The following is a 17,849-nucleotide window of genomic DNA, read 5'->3' on the forward strand; positions in this document are numbered from 1 at the left end:
ATGGTACAGGCACCATACAGTGGGTACAATACACATGGTACAGGCACTCAACGGTGGGTACAATACACATGGCACAGGCACTATACAGTGGGTACAGTACACATGGTACAGGCACTATACGGTGGGTACAGTACACATGGTACAGGCACTATACGGTGAGTACAATACACATGGTACAGGCACTATACAGTGGGTACAATACACATGGTACAGGCACTATACAGTGGGTACAATACACATGATACAGGCACTATACAGTGGGTACAGTACACATGGTACAGGCACTATACAGTGGGTACAGTACACATGGTACAGGCACTATACGGTGAGTACAGTACACATGGTACAGGTACTATACAGTGGGTACAGTACACATGGTACAGGCCAAATAAAGTGGGTACAGTACACATGGTACAGGCACTATACAGTGGGTACAGTACACATGGTACAGGCACTATACAGTGGGTACAGTACACATGGTACAGGCACTATATGGTGGGTACAGTACACATGGTACAGGCACTATACAGTGGGTACAGTACACATGGTACAGGCACTATATGGTGGGTACAATACACATGGCACAGGCACTATACAGTGGGTACAGTACACATGGTACAGGCACTATACAGTGGGTACAGTACACATGGTACAGGCACTATACGGTGGGTACAGTACACATGGTACAGGCACTATATGGTGAGTACAATACACATGGCACAGGCACTATACAGTGGGTACTGTACACATGGTACAGGCACTATACAGTGGGTACAGTACACATGGTACAGGCACTATACGGTGAGTACAATACACATGGTACAGGCACTCAACGGTGGGTACAATACACATGGTACAGGCACTATACAGTGAGTACAGTACACATGGTACAGGCACTATACAGTGGGTACAGTACACATGGTACAGGCACTATACAGTGGGTACAGTACACATGGTACAGGCACTATACGGTGAGTACAGTACACATGGTACAGGCACTATACAGTGGGTACAGTACACATGGTACAGGCACTATATGGTGGGTACAGTACACATGGTACAGGCACTATACAGTGGGTACAGTACACATGGTACAGGCACTATATGGTGGGTACAATACACATGGCACAGGCACTATACAGTGGGTACAGTACACATGGTACAGGCACTATACAGTGGGTACAGTACACATGGTACAGGCACTATACGGTGGGTACAGTACACATGGTACAGGCACTATATGGTGAGTACAATACACATGGCACAGGCACTATACAGTGGGTACTGTACACATGGTACAGGCACTATACAGTGGGTACAGTACACATGGTACAGGCACTATACGGTGAGTACAATACACATGGTACAGGCACTCAACGGTGGGTACAATACACATGGTACAGGCACTATACAGTGGGTACAATACACATGGTACAGGCACTATACAGTGGGTACAGTACACATGGTACAGGCACTATACAGTGGGTACAGTACACATGGTACAGGCACTATACGGTGAGTACAGTACACATGGTACAGGTACTATACAGTGGGTACAGTTCACATGGTACGGGCACTATATGGTGGGTACAATACACATGGTACAGGCACTATATGGTGGGTACAGTACACATGGTACAGGCACTATACAGTGGGTACAGTACACATGGTACAGGCACTATACAGTGGGTACAATACACATGGCACAGGCACTATACGGTGGGTACAGTACACATGGTACAGGCACTATACGGTGAGTACAATACACATGGTACAGGTACTATACAGTGGGTACAGTACACATGGTACGGGCACTATACAGTGGGTACAGGCACTATACAGTGGGTACAATACACATGGTACAGGCACTATACAGTGGGTACAATACACATGGTACAGGCACTATATGGTGGGTACAGTACACATGGTACAGGCCAAATAAAGTGGGTACAGTACACATGGTACAGGCACTATACAGTGGGTACAGTACACAAGGTACAGGCACTATACAGTGGGTACAATACACATGGTACAGGCACTATACAGTGGGTACAGTACACATGGTACAGGCACTATACAGTGGGTACAGTACACATGGTACAGGCTCTATACAGTGGGTACAATACACATGGTACAGGCACTATACAGTGGGTACAGTACACATGGTACAGGCACTATACAGTGGGTACAATACACATGGTACAGGCACTATACGGTGAGTACAGTACACATGGTACAGGCACTATACAGTGGGTACAATACACATGGTACAGGCACTATACAGTGGGTACAGAACACATGGTACAGGCACTATATGGTGAGTACAGTACTTATGGTACAGGCACTATATGGTGGGTACAATACACATGGTACAGGCACTATACGGTGAGTACAGTACACATGGTGCAGGCACTATACAGTGGGTACAGTACACATGGTACAGGCACTATGCGTTGGGTACAGTACACATGGTACAGGCACTATACAGTGGGTATAGTACACATGGTACAGGCACTATACAGTGGGTACAGTACATATGGTACAGGCAATATATGGTGGGTACAGTGAACATGGTACAGGCACTATACAGTGGGTACAGTACACATGGTACAGGCACTATACAGTGGGTACAGTACACGTTACAGGCACTATACAGTAGGTACAGTACACATGGTACAGGCACTACGGTGGGTACAGTACACATGGTACAGGCACTATACAGTGGGTACAGTACACATGGTACAGGCACTATACGGTGAGTACAATACACATGGTACAGGCACTATAAGTTGGCTACAATACACATGGTACAGGCACTATTTGATGTGTACAGGCTGTGCCCAAATGGCAGTCCTTGCAAGTTTTTTGTTCAAAAGCCGTTCATTCTCAGTTCACAGGCACTTCTTTGGATGCTATATCGAGAAGTGGGATTTTACCTCAGGAACCTTGATATCGATGTTATCTAACTTGTTTGTGATATGTTTAGGAATATATGAAGTAGACATAGACTTTTAGAAATCAGATCATGAATTCATTATTTTTATGACTCAATTGTTGGCACAAACAGAGTTGTCAGTTTGTGCATAGGGATCTCTTGAAACTTAGACAGACTTGCAACACTAGTGTCGCTATTACGATTCATTCTTCATTAGGTTAATTATGGCAGTGAAAGATTAATCATGTCCTACAATAGTTTTCAACAGTGAAATATATGCAGATAATGTTTTTGGGCGAGAGATTATGACATCTGATGTCACACATGCCATATATATGACCATTTTATTCCTGACATGAAGTGCTGCATATTTACCCTGTACCTTTGCTGCAAGCTTTAAGACCTGGTCTATGCACTCCCAGGTTGGTCAGCAGAACTGACAACTAACAGGCGATGTTGATAACACAAGTCTGCTTTCAGTAATGCTTATGCTTGTGATGTTGATAAAACTGTCAAGGCACACGAGGCGCTTCTCAAAGTGTTCATGTGTTCAAGACATTGACAAATCTCCCTGACTGGTTGGCAGATCCTTCAGTGAAGACGGCAAGGAGAGCAGCAGCTCCTTCCCCTGCAACAGCTACTCCGTGGCCGTAAAGGAGGGGTCATATGACATCAAAGGGGACAGGGTCACTAAGCTGGGCTGCAACATGTGAGTGGTCCGCCGACAGTTGGTACTGACTCACCATGCACTCTGCACAGGGACAACTTGTGTCAATGAACATGAAAAACCAGGCACTGATATATTAGTGAATAATCATGTTTCCATTTACATCAGCGCTATTATGGTTATGAAGATGACACTTTGTAATCCGTGGGAATATGTTAACGTGCTTTCAGTATATTGACTCTGAGTTTACTCCTAGGTGAACTGATCATGGTGTAAGGTATAGAACATGTAATATGCATTTTAATAATTCAGTCATTTAATCACAATAATTTAAGATTCTGTTGTTTTTTCCTAGAAATGCTTTTAGAGCATATTTTAATAGAATTTCCTGGAGACAGCTGTAACATACCAAAGCAATACTGTTGTTACATACCATGTCAATACCATAACATACCAGAACAATATCACTGTGTCAAATAGCTCAACACTGCTGTAACAAGCTAGGTCCAGGTCAGCTCAATCATAACACCAGAACAATACCACTGCAACAAGCTAGGTCCATACTGCTGTAACAATCTAGATCATTGTAACACACCAGAACAATACCACTGCAACACGCTAGGTCCATACTGCTGTAACAATCTAGATCATTGTAACACACCAGAACAATACCACTGCAACACGCTAGGTCCATACTGCTGTAACAATCTAGATCATTGTAACACACCAGAACAATACCAATGAAACAAGCTAGGTCCATACTGCTGTAACAATCTAGATCATTGTAACACACCAGAACAATACCACTGCAACAAGCTAGGTCCATACTGCTGTAACAAACTAGATCATTGTAACACACCAGAACAATACCACTGCAACACGCTAGGTCCATACTGCTGTAACAATCTAGATCATTGTAACACACCAGAAAATACCACTGCAACACGCTAGGTCCATACTGCTGTAACAATCTAGATCATTGTAACACACCAGAACAATACCACTGCAACAAGCTAGGTCCATACTGCTGTAACAAACTAGATCATTGTAACACACCAGAACAATACCACTGCAACAAGCTAGGTCCATACTGCTGTAACAATCTAGATCATTGTAACACACCAGAACAATACCACTGCAACAAGCTAGGTCCGTACTGCTGTAACAATCTAGATCATTGTAACACACCAGAAAATACCACTGCAACACGCTAGGTCCGTACTGCTGTAACAATCTAGATCATTGTAACACACCAGAACAATACCACTGCAACACGCTAGGTCCATACTGCTGTAACAGTCCAGGTCAGTACCATCATAACACATCGGAACAATACCACAACAACAAGCTAGGTCCATACTGCTGTAACAATCTTGATCATTGTAACACCAGAACAATACCACTGCACCAAGCTATGTCCGTACTGCTGTAACAATCTTGATCATAGTAACACACCAGAACAATACCACTGCAACAAGCTAGGTCTGTACTGCTGTAACAATCTAGATCATTGTAACACACCAGAACAATACCACTGCAACAAGTTATGTCCATACTGCTGTAACAATCTAGATCATAGTAGCACACCAGAACAATACCACTGCAACAAGCTAGGTCCGTACTGCTGTAACAATCTAGATCATTGTATCACACCAGAACAATACCACTGCAACAAGCTATGTCCATACTGCTGTAACAATCTAGATCATTGTAACACACCAGAACAATACCACTGCAACAAGCTAGGTCCATACTGCTGTAACAGTCCAGGTCAGTACCATCATAACACATCGGAACAATACCACAACAACAAGCTAGGTCCATACTGCTGTAACAGTCCAGGTCAGTACCATCATAAAACCAGAACAATACCACTGTAACATACCATACTGTGCCTTGTTCTTCAGGTACTCTGTGGCCAGGCCAGTGGAGTTGACCAGTAGTTCTGCACACAGTGGCTCCACAGTGTCCGATATTGTGAGTTTGGGATGTTGGTAATTGTGAACAGTTCTGTTGAGAAAGTTGTGTCAGCAAAGGCAGGAACGATGAAGTAGATTCTACTATGAATTGGGCAAATATTCAGTAGTGTTTGGTGAATCAGAGGTATCAAATCACTATAGCCACCTCTGATTTGATCACTGATATTTATAAAAAAATATGTCTTTTTCAACCATTTCAGTAGGCATTTTGAAATAATTATATATGTGCAATTATTTGTTACTTGTTATTTGTTGTCCATTTACTACAATATTCAATATGGAAATACACTTTGGGCAGAAAACATGATAGAAATTGTATTTCAGTTTTTAGAGACAGTAGCGCTTGAAATTTGGTGCTTTTCTATAATCAAGTCACATCATCACAATGATCGATGTGACATCATGATAGTGATGTTCAGTTATGAAGTAAACCCTGCAAGGCTTAGTTTCTATAGAGGTACACACTTCGTGTTTACTTTTGAGGTGGTTGTGCTACACACTTTCAATGCCTTCATCTTTGTTTCCAATCAGTTGTTTCCAAGTTAAATCTCTATGTAACCTAGCTCTACTTTGAAAACACAGTATCTCCTAAGTAAGCTCTAGCTGAACCAAATACTCCTGATTTGATGGTTGTTTGGGGGCTAAGTAATATTAGCTATTATCTCTGAGTAGGGTATGAGTTGTCAAGTTTTATTGGACTATATCCACTGACCATGGTGACAAGAAGTATGTCCTCTGGTGGAAACAGGATCACATCTTCTGTTGAGAATAAAGGCTATTTCCCAGGAACATCTATTTCCCTCTTTCATATCTAGTCAGTCTTCCCAAAATAGCACTACAACTTATTTGCTTTAATTACATGTAGCACTGATTTGAGATGAATCAATGAGACATTAGGAAATGATCTTGTCCACCAAGTCATTGTATTTTTCCTTGCAGGACTCGGCCACCCCGAACCCACTTGCAAAGGCTCACCTGGACCTTCTGTCACAACTCATTGGCACCAATGTCACGAAAAAATCTGAATTCCGTCTGAATCTGTTCCACACAGATGAAGAGGAGGAGTAAGTACCATCCAACAAAGATGAAATGTTCTTTCACTATCATCCTCTGTTATCCAGTGTAGTATATGTCCTTTCTATTACGAGAAATACCCTTGACCCAATCTCATTAGCTTCACGAATATTGGGACCGGTGGTTATTTGCAACTCTGATTATGTGAGCTTGTAAGAGGTATGATAGTGATATTAATAGGGGTAACAAACTTGGTGTCAGCAAATTGTCCTGCCTTGTCTGAATGTTGAAGTTTTGTGTACAATGTTGGAATCCTATATTGTAATTAGATACTGTAGTGAGCACCTGGGATGTAGCTGTGAGTACCAGGTGCAGTGTTGATGTTATTGTGCTGCACCAGCAGCCACTGCAGACTTCCAGGAGATAACTGTAATAGTGCTTACCCGGGTACTTTCAACTTACTCATTTGTACTTCTTTGTTTTCATCGAGTTGATTGGTTATCAACATGATCAATAACTAAAAGATAGATAAAAATATAGATCAGTTTCCATATCTATTGGACATTCTGGGGCAGAACGCAGTGTGTGCTGCAAGAGCCAAATACAATGAAGAATGAGTGCGTGAGTGAGTTTACATTTATTATTTCAGCCCAATAGTGATGAGTGAAGAATGGGTGTTTACAAGATATCGCTTGTGCATGTCAGTGTACCACCAACAACATCGATCATTGCTAGTTAAGAAGTTATTTTTCCATATTTTAGTTGCCTTTTTTCCTATTTTACTACAGACAAGCAGCAGCAATACGACCAATAGAGACGGCAGAATCCAAGGTGGTTAAGATAGATGCATCTAAGGTTAGCAGCATTTCTGTTTAATATGAAGAGTACAAGGTGGTCAAGAAAGATGGCTGCCTGAAGGGATTGTGGTTCTGATAAATGTTGTGGTTCATATAAAGGGTTGCATGAAGGGAATGTGGTTCAGATAAATGATTGCATAAGGGATCATGGTTCAGATAAATGGTTGCATCAAGGGATTGGATACAGGGCTGCCTGAAGGGATTGTGGTTCAGATAAATGTTGTGGTTCTTATATAAAGGGTTGCATGAAGGGAATGTGGTTCAGATAAATGGTTGCATGAAGGGAGTCGATTGGGGTTCAGATAAATGGTTGCATGAAGGGATTTGGGTTCAGATAAAGGGTTGCATGAAGGGATTGGGGTTAAGATAAAGGGTTGCATGAGAGATTGGAAACAGGGTTGCATGAAGGGATTGGGTTCAGATAAATGGTTGCATGAAGGGATTGGGGTTCAGATAAATGGTTGCATGAAGGGATTGGGGTTCAGATAAAGAGTTGCATGAAAGGATGGGGGTTCAGTTAAAGGGTTGTGGTTCATATAAAGGGTTGCATGAAGGGATTGTGATCAGACATATGGCTACATGGATTGATGATGACTCAGATAAATGGCTACATGGATTGATGGTGACTCAGATAAATGGTTGCATGGAGGGATTGTGATCAGACATATGGCTACATGGATTGATGATGACTCAGATAAATGGTTGCATGGAGGGATTGTGTTTCAGATATTGTCACATGGAGGGATTGTGGTTCAGATATTGTTACATGGAGGGATTTTGTTTGAAACTAAATGGATGCATGAAGGGACTGTGATTCAGATAAATGGTTGCATGAATTGATTGTGAATCAGGTAAATGCTTGCATGGAGGGATTGTGGTTCAGATATGGGTTGCATGGAGGGACTGTGGTTCAGATAAGGCTAAAAAAATTAATTCTTGGTTCTCAGGCACCGCCCACTTCATCACAAAGTCTGCCCCATGTTTCGTTTTTATTTCCATTTTAAAAAAAACTTAAAATCCATAAATACTCCAAATCCAACAGTAGTCAAATACTGTATTCCAGTTTTTTACTCAGCAAGGAATACATTTATGTAGGGAGGCCCTTTCCCAGGTTGCATACATACATTGTTGCATGGTTGCATGGAGGGATTGTTGGGCAGGGAATTATGGGCTTTTCTTAATGCTATTATTTATTTCCCCAGAAACAAAAGAATGCACAACTCAGTAAGATCATGGGCGAGTTGACAGTGGAGGGAGGCTCCTCCGACCAAGGCGATGACCTGCTGGACCTTATGGACAGCTAATGACGGCACGGTGTAGATGTGATATTGACGAAGTGGAGAGAGGATATCTCAGGGCACTCAGCATTGTGTGCATGCAGCAAGACTGAAAGTAGACAATTAAACATCTTGGGTTTTTACTCCCATCAGTGTATGGTGCCAATTGAAGCTAAGGTCTGAGTTTTGTATTCTCTTGAGTCCGTCCATGACAACATGGGTATAGTTTTAATGGATGTTTGGCACATCATATCAAAAATCAATCACATCAGATTGAAAATCATTATGTACGATGTAAGGATATTGGAAATTTTGTCTGTAGATGTTTCACCTGGAAACTGAAGATCAATCTGATTACTTGTAATGCAAGACTGAAGTATATGATCAAACTTGGAATTGATTTGTTGATCTGTTCAAAGTATAAATGTTGATAGAATAGACGTGGAAAAGGCATAAACTTTGATCATGTTGATGGGGAAAATTCTTTTATTATTGATTTTCACATAATGCTACTCAATTTTTGTTTAAGAAAATCAACATCTCAAACAAGTAAGAAGAATCTATGTTAGTACAGATTAAATAGTGCATGATGAGTTTTCACTGTGAAAGAATGGTATTAATTTGTACTAAGCTGTTTGTATATTTTATGTCTAGACTTTCAGAATCTTGCCATAAATTGTTGATGTTATAAACTGGGGCGCAAACCTATTAATAATAAGATAAACATGTTATCTGACAAATTTAGACAAGTGTTGTTTTTTATTATGTAATTTGTTAATGATTGATCTTCTTGGTCTAACTCCCAAACTTGGCAGACTTAAAGGTGTTGTTGGACTCGAATGAAGAAACTTACAGCTTGCTTACTTCGTCTTTTTATCATGAAACATTTCGTTGTAATAACTGTAGTACATTAATAATCTTTGCAGAATAGATTCAAGTACTGTAAGTATAATATTAGTTTTCTTTTCATCTTCAGTAAATATGACGTCTGGTAGTATTATGTTTGGTATATGTTGAACATATGATTGGAGGAATGACTGTCATAGCAATTCTGTCCACTTGTACACAAGATTCACTTTAGTTATGCTTTAAGATCTCCACAATAAGTTCTTCTTTCTAACATAGGAGTGTTTCTCCCTTTGGGTGATGACCACAGTTTCATGAATCACATGTCAAGGATGATCATGCCCAGTCTAGTGTATGCATTTCTGTCAGACAGTTGAACATTATACCACTACTTATATTGACAGACTTCTGTAAGACCACATGTCTGGCTAATCTATATTACCAGTGCTGTAACCATTTTGACAATGGTACAAATGCACTGAAAATTCAATTCACCTTGATTATTACGATTCTCATCGTTTTGTTGATACATTATGATACAGCTGAAATACTGAACAAAGCAGATTTAACCCCCAACTCACTCACTCACTGTGAAAAGGTATCAAATAACAGTTACTATAGTCTGGTCAATTGCCCTGTCAATCAGCTGGAACACTTGCACAGCTCTGGAGTTGCCGTCATCACTGGTTATGTGTGGTTTCAGCTTGCATGAAATGTTTGCTGTAGTTGTGTTTAATTGCCTTACAAATGAGAGGTTGTGTTTGTGCCTTGAGTATAAAGTTGATGACATATAGAATATAGTTGCTCTTGGAATAGTGGAATCTTTTGTTGCACTTTATTTGTAGTTTCTGCATCCCTCGTAACAATCTTACCCCTTTGGCTGTCACACCAAACAGTTGATCTTCTCATTATCTTCAACCACATTAGACTAATGATAAAATGCAAGATATTATAAGTTGTAGCAGGATCACGAGGGGTACATGGAGTTTTATTCGTCCATGAAACTCCATGTACCCCTTGTGATCCTGCTACAATGAATTTATCTTATCGACATGGTTTAATATGACATGGTAAAAGAATTCGAACAAATTTAAAATTGATAGAAAACAGCTGTTTAATTGAGCTGAGATAAGCTTGCGCCATGTCACGTGACTTCCATTAACTCAGAGAAAGCATCAGCATCAGAAAGAAGCATTGATTCATTGTCATAAATGCACAGGCACTTGGAAGTTGTCGATGGGGGATACTTATTTAAACCATACACAATGGGTTTGTTTTTCAGAGATCAAGCGGAAGTGAACATACTTTGTTCAAACATCAAAGAAACTTATATGATATGAGCAGGCTGCTTCATACGCTGAATATCATATGCATACCATGTTTATTTTGCAAAATGAATAGTGGTACAGTTCAGATTAAGATATCGGTGCATTCAATGTTTATAAGATGAAAATAATTATGAGTCTGACTAGAGCAAGCATTTTCATGTGAATTTCTTCATGTGTTATAAATGATGTTATAATGGCACAGAAAATACTGATGTGATATGTTCACACATCTATCACTGAGGAGGGAGTACTTCTCACAAGAAAGAGTCCAGCATATTACTCCTGATGAATAATGACTGGAAAAGTGTGTGTGTTAGTAGTGACAAAGCCGTCCAGTTAACATCTGTCAGTTTGTCTTGTTATACATTTAGACATCAGTGGAGCTTACATCATATTTTTGTACCTTGTGCATACTATATTGTTGAGAAGTACTTACTAGAGAAGAATTGTGATTATTGTACAAAGAGCAAATTGTACTTCAATTGAGGGCGTTTAATATATTTCTACAGTACAGGATCGAGTTTTGTCGATCTGTGTTCAATATGGACACGTAGGCATTGTCGGACTCCAGCAGGACATGTTTAACAGGTTACTTTATAAACTGGGTGTAACATTCTGTTATGCACCTGGATGAGGCTATGAAAGTATACATATATTCTTTGTTCTAGGGCCCTACAGTAGCAAAAAAATGCATATACATTTTAATTTCTACTTTTAGACAAGAAAGGGGTAATATTAACCTGAAAAGCACACACTTAAAACTTGAGCAGAACATTAACTGCCTACCCAGAACCTTTCCCTGGGCATTGCCCGAGAAACAATTCATTTCTATTTAGCCTTAGATTTAACAGATAGACTGGAACTGGCTGTGAAATATCTGCAGACATGTTTTGTCCATGTCACACTTACCATGTAGAAAACAGACCTGTGAGTGTTGGCTGAAGATAGTGACCGTTTTGTTTGTGAAGTATTAACAGTGATATGTCATCTCAAGCACATTGTGAATAAACTGTGACTTACTGCTTTTGTGTCCATGTTATTTGTGATGCAGTTTTGCTCCCCTTTTTTAGGATAAAGTTATGAATTCATGGATATGCTGAGACGTTCTGAACAACTAGATGATGTACAGTCTGATAAACTAGTGCAGAAAAATAATTTAAGCCAACATAGACAGTTCCTGTTCCTAGCGGTGTGTATGGGCGAAGCACACACTTTCAGTTCCTCACCCTCTTTCAGATACTTCTTAGAACAAGTATGAGCTAGCATTAATCAGGAGGATCACATTAACTTGTGAGTAAGAACAGCATATATTGGATAGGTGAACACAGGAAGGACAGACTTGGTGAGGTAACTTTAGGGGTTATTGTGAGTCAAACATGCACTGATTAACAGACTTGTTTCCTGCATTCAAACCTTGTTTTGCCTGATTCAGGCTTTATGACTATATCAGTCCAGTTTCCACCCTTTATAGTTATTTTCATCTCGCTGCTTATGGAACTGGATCGTGATGAATCTTGGTAAAGAGTGTTTATTCAGAACCATTTATTTGTGTTATTTGGATAACTATGTCAAATGGGAATCATTCTGACTGATTCTCTCCCCAGTGACAGTCCTTTGTGTGGCCCAGTGGTGTTTGTCATGCCAAGACCTGCCTGTCACAGGTTCAAAGACCACTCTTGTTCAAATCATGACACTTAGCCTGTCAGAACAATACCAGTGCTCATGCATTTCAATAGTGGGAACTCGGGGTGGTTGGGTAGCCTAGTGGTTAAAGTGCTCATTGTCACGCTGAAGACCCGGGTACTATTCCCGACATGGCTACAATGTGTGAAGCCTATTACTGGTGTCTCCCGCCGTGATATTGCTGGAATATTGCTAAAAGCAGCGTAAAACCATACTCACTCACTCACTCAATAGTGGGAAACCACTGGCTAAAGCAGAGTTAAACTCAGCTCACTCACTCACTGATTATGGGAATAAAAATATAAGACAAAATTGTCCCTGAAATGAAATTATATTTATTAAGTCCATAAAAGATATGTGTATATTAACATTTATTTAATTTATTATGAATGCTGATTTGATGTAACATATGTAAAACCAAATTAGTTAGGTGTCAATAATTTTAGAGAAAACAATTACATCATGCATATTTACTGTGGCCTCCACCTCCCCCTATAGCCACACCTTCACCACCAAAACACAATAAATAAATAAATAAATAAATAAATAAATAAATAACAGTAATCATGGTAATTACTGGCAGTTCAAATAAACAACAGGCAGTCTGCACATTGTTGATATACTTACCATGCAGATTATACATGTTGTGTGTACCTCTATAATGTAATATTTCAAATAGAATATCACATGAACAGCAAGAGAGATATGTAGAAGTGAAGTAAACTTGACTGACTTTTAAAGTTGTTTCTTTTTTATGAAATACTTTATCAATAAACATAAGTGATTCATTATGATTTTTAAGTTGTGCAGTAAAACCAAATAATGACTGATTTGTAATTATTATTTGCACAAGAAAACAATTATCATTTAGAAAAGGTGGCCTCCACCTCCCCTTATAGCCACACCTTCACCGCCAACAAACTTATCCACTGAAATAAACAGCAGTTATCACACAACACGCTGATGCTGGGGTAGTGGTTGGGGATGGTTACGTGGGTGACCATGCAGAAGATGCCCATGCCTATAAGAACAACACAAGAGAAGAGTGGATGAAATGGCCAAGGATGCACAGGGGCTTGAGGGCTGCTAAGCTACCAGTTAGTTATACAAAAAGCTACTGTTGCCACGACAGCTACATCTGCTACAGCTGCACAGCCCTGGTAGCATATGTGTCAACTACTGCTGCCAAGCCAAAATAGCAACTAGCATTGTAAAAATATTGTGGCAACTACCACTGCCGGTGACATGACAACTACTGCTGCCCAGGCCCTGATTGCACAGCTGGCAACTACCTGGACAAACGAGCAACTAGCATTGTAAAACTACCGCAACTGGCAACATGACAACTACCACTGCCCTGGCCTAATAGCATAAAGAGTCAACTACCGCTGCTGGTCATACTGGCAACTACCACCGCCTGGACAAAAGAGCAACTAGCATTGTAAAAGCAGTGTGGCAACTACCGCTGCTGCCTAGCCTACACAGCATACTACTATGATTTCATGACTGAAAAGCAATGAAAGACCACTGCTCAAGAAGCAGGTAACCCCTAAAAGGTTCCTGCTGAAGAGCAGGTAACCAGAGGCGCTATTAGTAATTATGAATGAAGTAAGTAAGTTTGTTACCAGCACAGGTAGGTCACATGAACCACACCACAAAGCCCCAAAATGCTTCCCAACACCCACAGCCCTGCAAGATGAGGAGATAGCATAACCACCCAGTTCATGTTGACAAAGCAAACAATGTAAGTGCACAGGAACAGACACAAATTAATTTTACAAAAATCTACAAATGTCTTTCATCCAACACACAAAGATGGGCATATTTGGGACTTGATAATCTCTTGAGCTAGTGAGATTAGTTTCTGTGATTTTCACAATGATCACTGACCATTCTGGTATTGTGTGCTCGACAGATATCCAATAACCTTCTATAGCATCCAGGAATATCCAATGTAGAAAATGTGATGACATTGACATCTCGTGTGGTGTGATGTGTTATCATTCTATACATTTCAACAGGCCAACACATAGTTCCTGACACTATCAACTTGTACAGCCATGTTCTCAGACCAGATAGAGAAGCACAAAGCTCAGAATCAGAGCAGCCAAGTAGGAGTGTCACAGATTAGAAAGACAGATGATCAAAACCCACATACTGTCCGTTACCAGATGCATGCCATACTGGTCAGGCTCGCTGACTTGGTTGATGCATGTCATCGTATCCCAATTGCGTGGATCGATGCTCATGATGTCAATCACTGGATTGTCTGGTCCAGACTTACTTATTTACAACATCCGTCATATGGCTGGAATATTGCTGAGTGCGGTGTTAAACAACACACAAAACATTCTGTTTGGCTCCAAATAAGATGCAATGACTACCGTGTTGACAAGTTGACATATTGAACAGAGGTGGGGGGTGCAAAATGGTATGAGGAAAGTTCACGTCGTTGTTGACTGAAAAGATGCGCTACTCAACTGATTTGAAACAGTTCGTTTTAAGGTGTATGATTTCTTTCAATGTGAAGCAGAACAAAAGCATGCAATACAGAGGAATATTGATAACAAGTGAAAAGGAAAATAAAAAATATTTCACATCAACAATGCCCAAGATCAGAGGGCAGTATTTCAAGTAATGCATTTATCGACTTCTTAACTCAAAAGAAAGAAAACATCCATGACAACCTGAGTTCATCAATAGACAATATGATGCGAAATGCAACTCGTCGGGTTCATCTAGCAATGGCAGCTATGACCAACTTGACATGCTTTGATTCCATCAGTCCTGATGAAGTTTAATAACCTTTTGCAAAGAGTTCCACAAAATGTTGCAGTCTTGACCCTTGTCCAACTTGGCTACAGTGTCAAGGTTGTTTCTTGCCAACCCTCACTTCAGTAGTAAATCAGTCGCTGGCTCAAAATGAGGCTCCTCCAGCACTGAAAGAAGCCCTAATAATGCTCATACTGAAAAAGCCATCACTGGATCAACAAGTGTTTAAAAACTATCGCCCTGTCTCAAATCTAGCTTCCTTTCCAAGTTGAATGAGCCAGTAGTGGCAGCTCGACTGCAAAAGCATGTCCATGACAACAAGGTGTCCTGCAATCGGCTTACAAGAGCTAAGATCTTTTCACTATTTACACACTATCTGTTGGAAGAATTGCAAGAACTGATGTTCTTGTCTGCATACTGTAGATACACAGCTGTATCTAGGATTAAGACCATTGTCACCATTATCCATAAGTGAGACCTTCCACAGAATCACAGCCTGCATTGTTGTCATCAAAAGTTGGATGATGACAAACTTCCTCAAATTGAATGATGACAAACTGATATTTTCAACATCAGTGTTCAAAATGAATGTATTCCAAGCCTCAAATTCACAATATTCGGGTAGGGGACAGTATTGTTCAACCATGCAGTCATGCAGGAGGCCCAGGGGCGATCATTGATTCAACATTCCGTATGAGAAACCATGTGAACAACATCTGTAAAAATGAGAAGCATCAGGTAAGAAATATCAGAAAAATAAATAAAAAACATTGTAAGTAATAGTAATGATAATAATAATGCCATCTGCATAGTGCTATATTATGCATCTCAAAGAGGACATGCTCTAAGCACATACATAAAGAGTCAGAAAGTCAGAGGTATTGAAAGAGGAAAGATTTCAATCCAGATTTAAAAGCAGACGAGGGAGCTCTGTTCAGGATCTGCAAATGCTTCAGTCATGCATTTTACGCTTCAAAATTAGACTATTGCAACAGTCTCCTGCATGGCATTCAGAAAAGTCATCTGCACAAGCTGCAGCGTGTGCAAATACAGCTGCCAGGCTCATCAGGCGTTACCATCTGCTTTCCATCAACAGATGGTGTTGCCGTCAGTCCAGACAAAAATGTAAGGAAACAGAACCTTCAGCAGAGGTGGTGCTACTCTATGGAATGAGCTTCCAGTGGATGTCAGCAGCTTCCTGTCAACCCTTATGACCATCATCTACAAAAGAGCAGGGAGTATTGGGATATGATGCACTATATAAATATATAATTTATTGTAATATTTTATAATGAAGATATGGTAGATCAGGGCACTGCAAGATACAGGACAATATGCATGTTATGAGATGGACAGCTCCAGGCACTGCCAGACAAAGGCTTAAACCTATAGATGATTGAAAAGATGATTGATCAGAGCACTGCTAGACGATGGACTTAAATGTATTTTGGAATGACGAAATGATAGATCAAGACACTGAAAGACGATGTGCTTATATCTACACATGGTGTGTCTCTAACTGGGACAAAGTCTGGGGATAAAGTTGTGAGGTCGTATATGGAAACTGGGAATGATGAGATGATAGCTCAAAGCACTGTCCGAAGATGGGGTAAATCTATTTATTACTTGCGCGTGAAGAGATCACCCGTTTAATAAACATACAGCTGTATTACACATTGTGTAATACCAAAACGCGTGCTTATGTACTCTCGGAACACGTTTCACGAACAAATATTGAAAGCTCTCAACATCCCTTGGCTTATTCAGCGACATTGCGTGTGGAGATGATAGATCACTGAGAGGAGCTTATGCACACTCGATGACCCCAGCAACCTTGTTGCTAGGTTGGCGTCACATGGCATTGTTTCGCCGAAGGATCTTGCAACAAAATTCCACAAATTACGTCATCGGGTATTGTGACGTGTTGTAAACTTTGAGGTGCAAGGCCCCGTTCCACAAGGCGATCGTACGGTAGCGCGACGACAGTCGTTGGTCTAAGTTAAAGTACATAAGTTGCGATAACCTTAACGCTACGATAATTTTGTGGAACGGACGCCTGAATTCTAAAGGTGGACCGTTGGATGGTATTAAATTCATACGTTTCAACTTTTGACGTATTTGAAGTATTACTGTGTTAAACTCAGTTGGATTATGCCGTGGATCGGGTAGGTGTCAGCCTATTCACACTCAACAGTATAATTCTAAAAACGTTATAAATGGCCAGTAATAAATAAAATACTAAACTCGCTCCCGTGTAAAACCAATTTTATGAAACTCGTGAATAGTTATGGTATCTGACTCGCTTTCACTCGTCAGATACCAGAACTATTCACTCGTTTCATAAAATTGGTATTACACGGGAGCTTGTTTAGTATTCTATATATAAGATTAAAGAGAAGGGTGAATGAGTGAATTAGGCTTAACACTGCTTTAAACAGTACTCCAGTTATATCACAGCATGTCAGCTTAACGTGAGAGGAAAGCCCCAAGT

The 17,849-nt window shown here is 40.3% G+C and overlaps 1 protein-coding gene across 1 annotated transcript in view; it reads left to right on the forward strand.

The window, feature by feature from the left end:
• The window catches only part of LOC124116333 (protein OSCP1-like), a 33,178-nt gene extending 21,253 nt beyond the window's left edge, over nucleotides 1-11,925 (forward strand). Inside the window, exons 6-10 of the mRNA XM_046477628.2 lie at nucleotides 3,522-3,644; nucleotides 5,510-5,579; nucleotides 6,521-6,645; nucleotides 7,384-7,450; nucleotides 8,655-11,925. Of these exons, the coding sequence (XP_046333584.1) occupies nucleotides 3,522-3,644; nucleotides 5,510-5,579; nucleotides 6,521-6,645; nucleotides 7,384-7,450; nucleotides 8,655-8,756 (487 nt within the window). The 3' untranslated portion in view covers nucleotides 8,757-11,925. The remainder of the gene's footprint in view (nucleotides 1-3,521; nucleotides 3,645-5,509; nucleotides 5,580-6,520; nucleotides 6,646-7,383; nucleotides 7,451-8,654) is intronic.
• The last annotated feature ends 5,924 nt before the right edge of the window (nucleotides 11,926-17,849 follow it).

This window comes from Haliotis rufescens, unplaced genomic scaffold (genome assembly GCF_023055435.1).
Source record: "Haliotis rufescens isolate VD_foot unplaced genomic scaffold, xgHalRufe1.0.p SCAF_5, whole genome shotgun sequence".
Classification (NCBI taxonomy): Eukaryota; Metazoa; Mollusca; class Gastropoda; order Lepetellida; family Haliotidae; genus Haliotis; species Haliotis rufescens.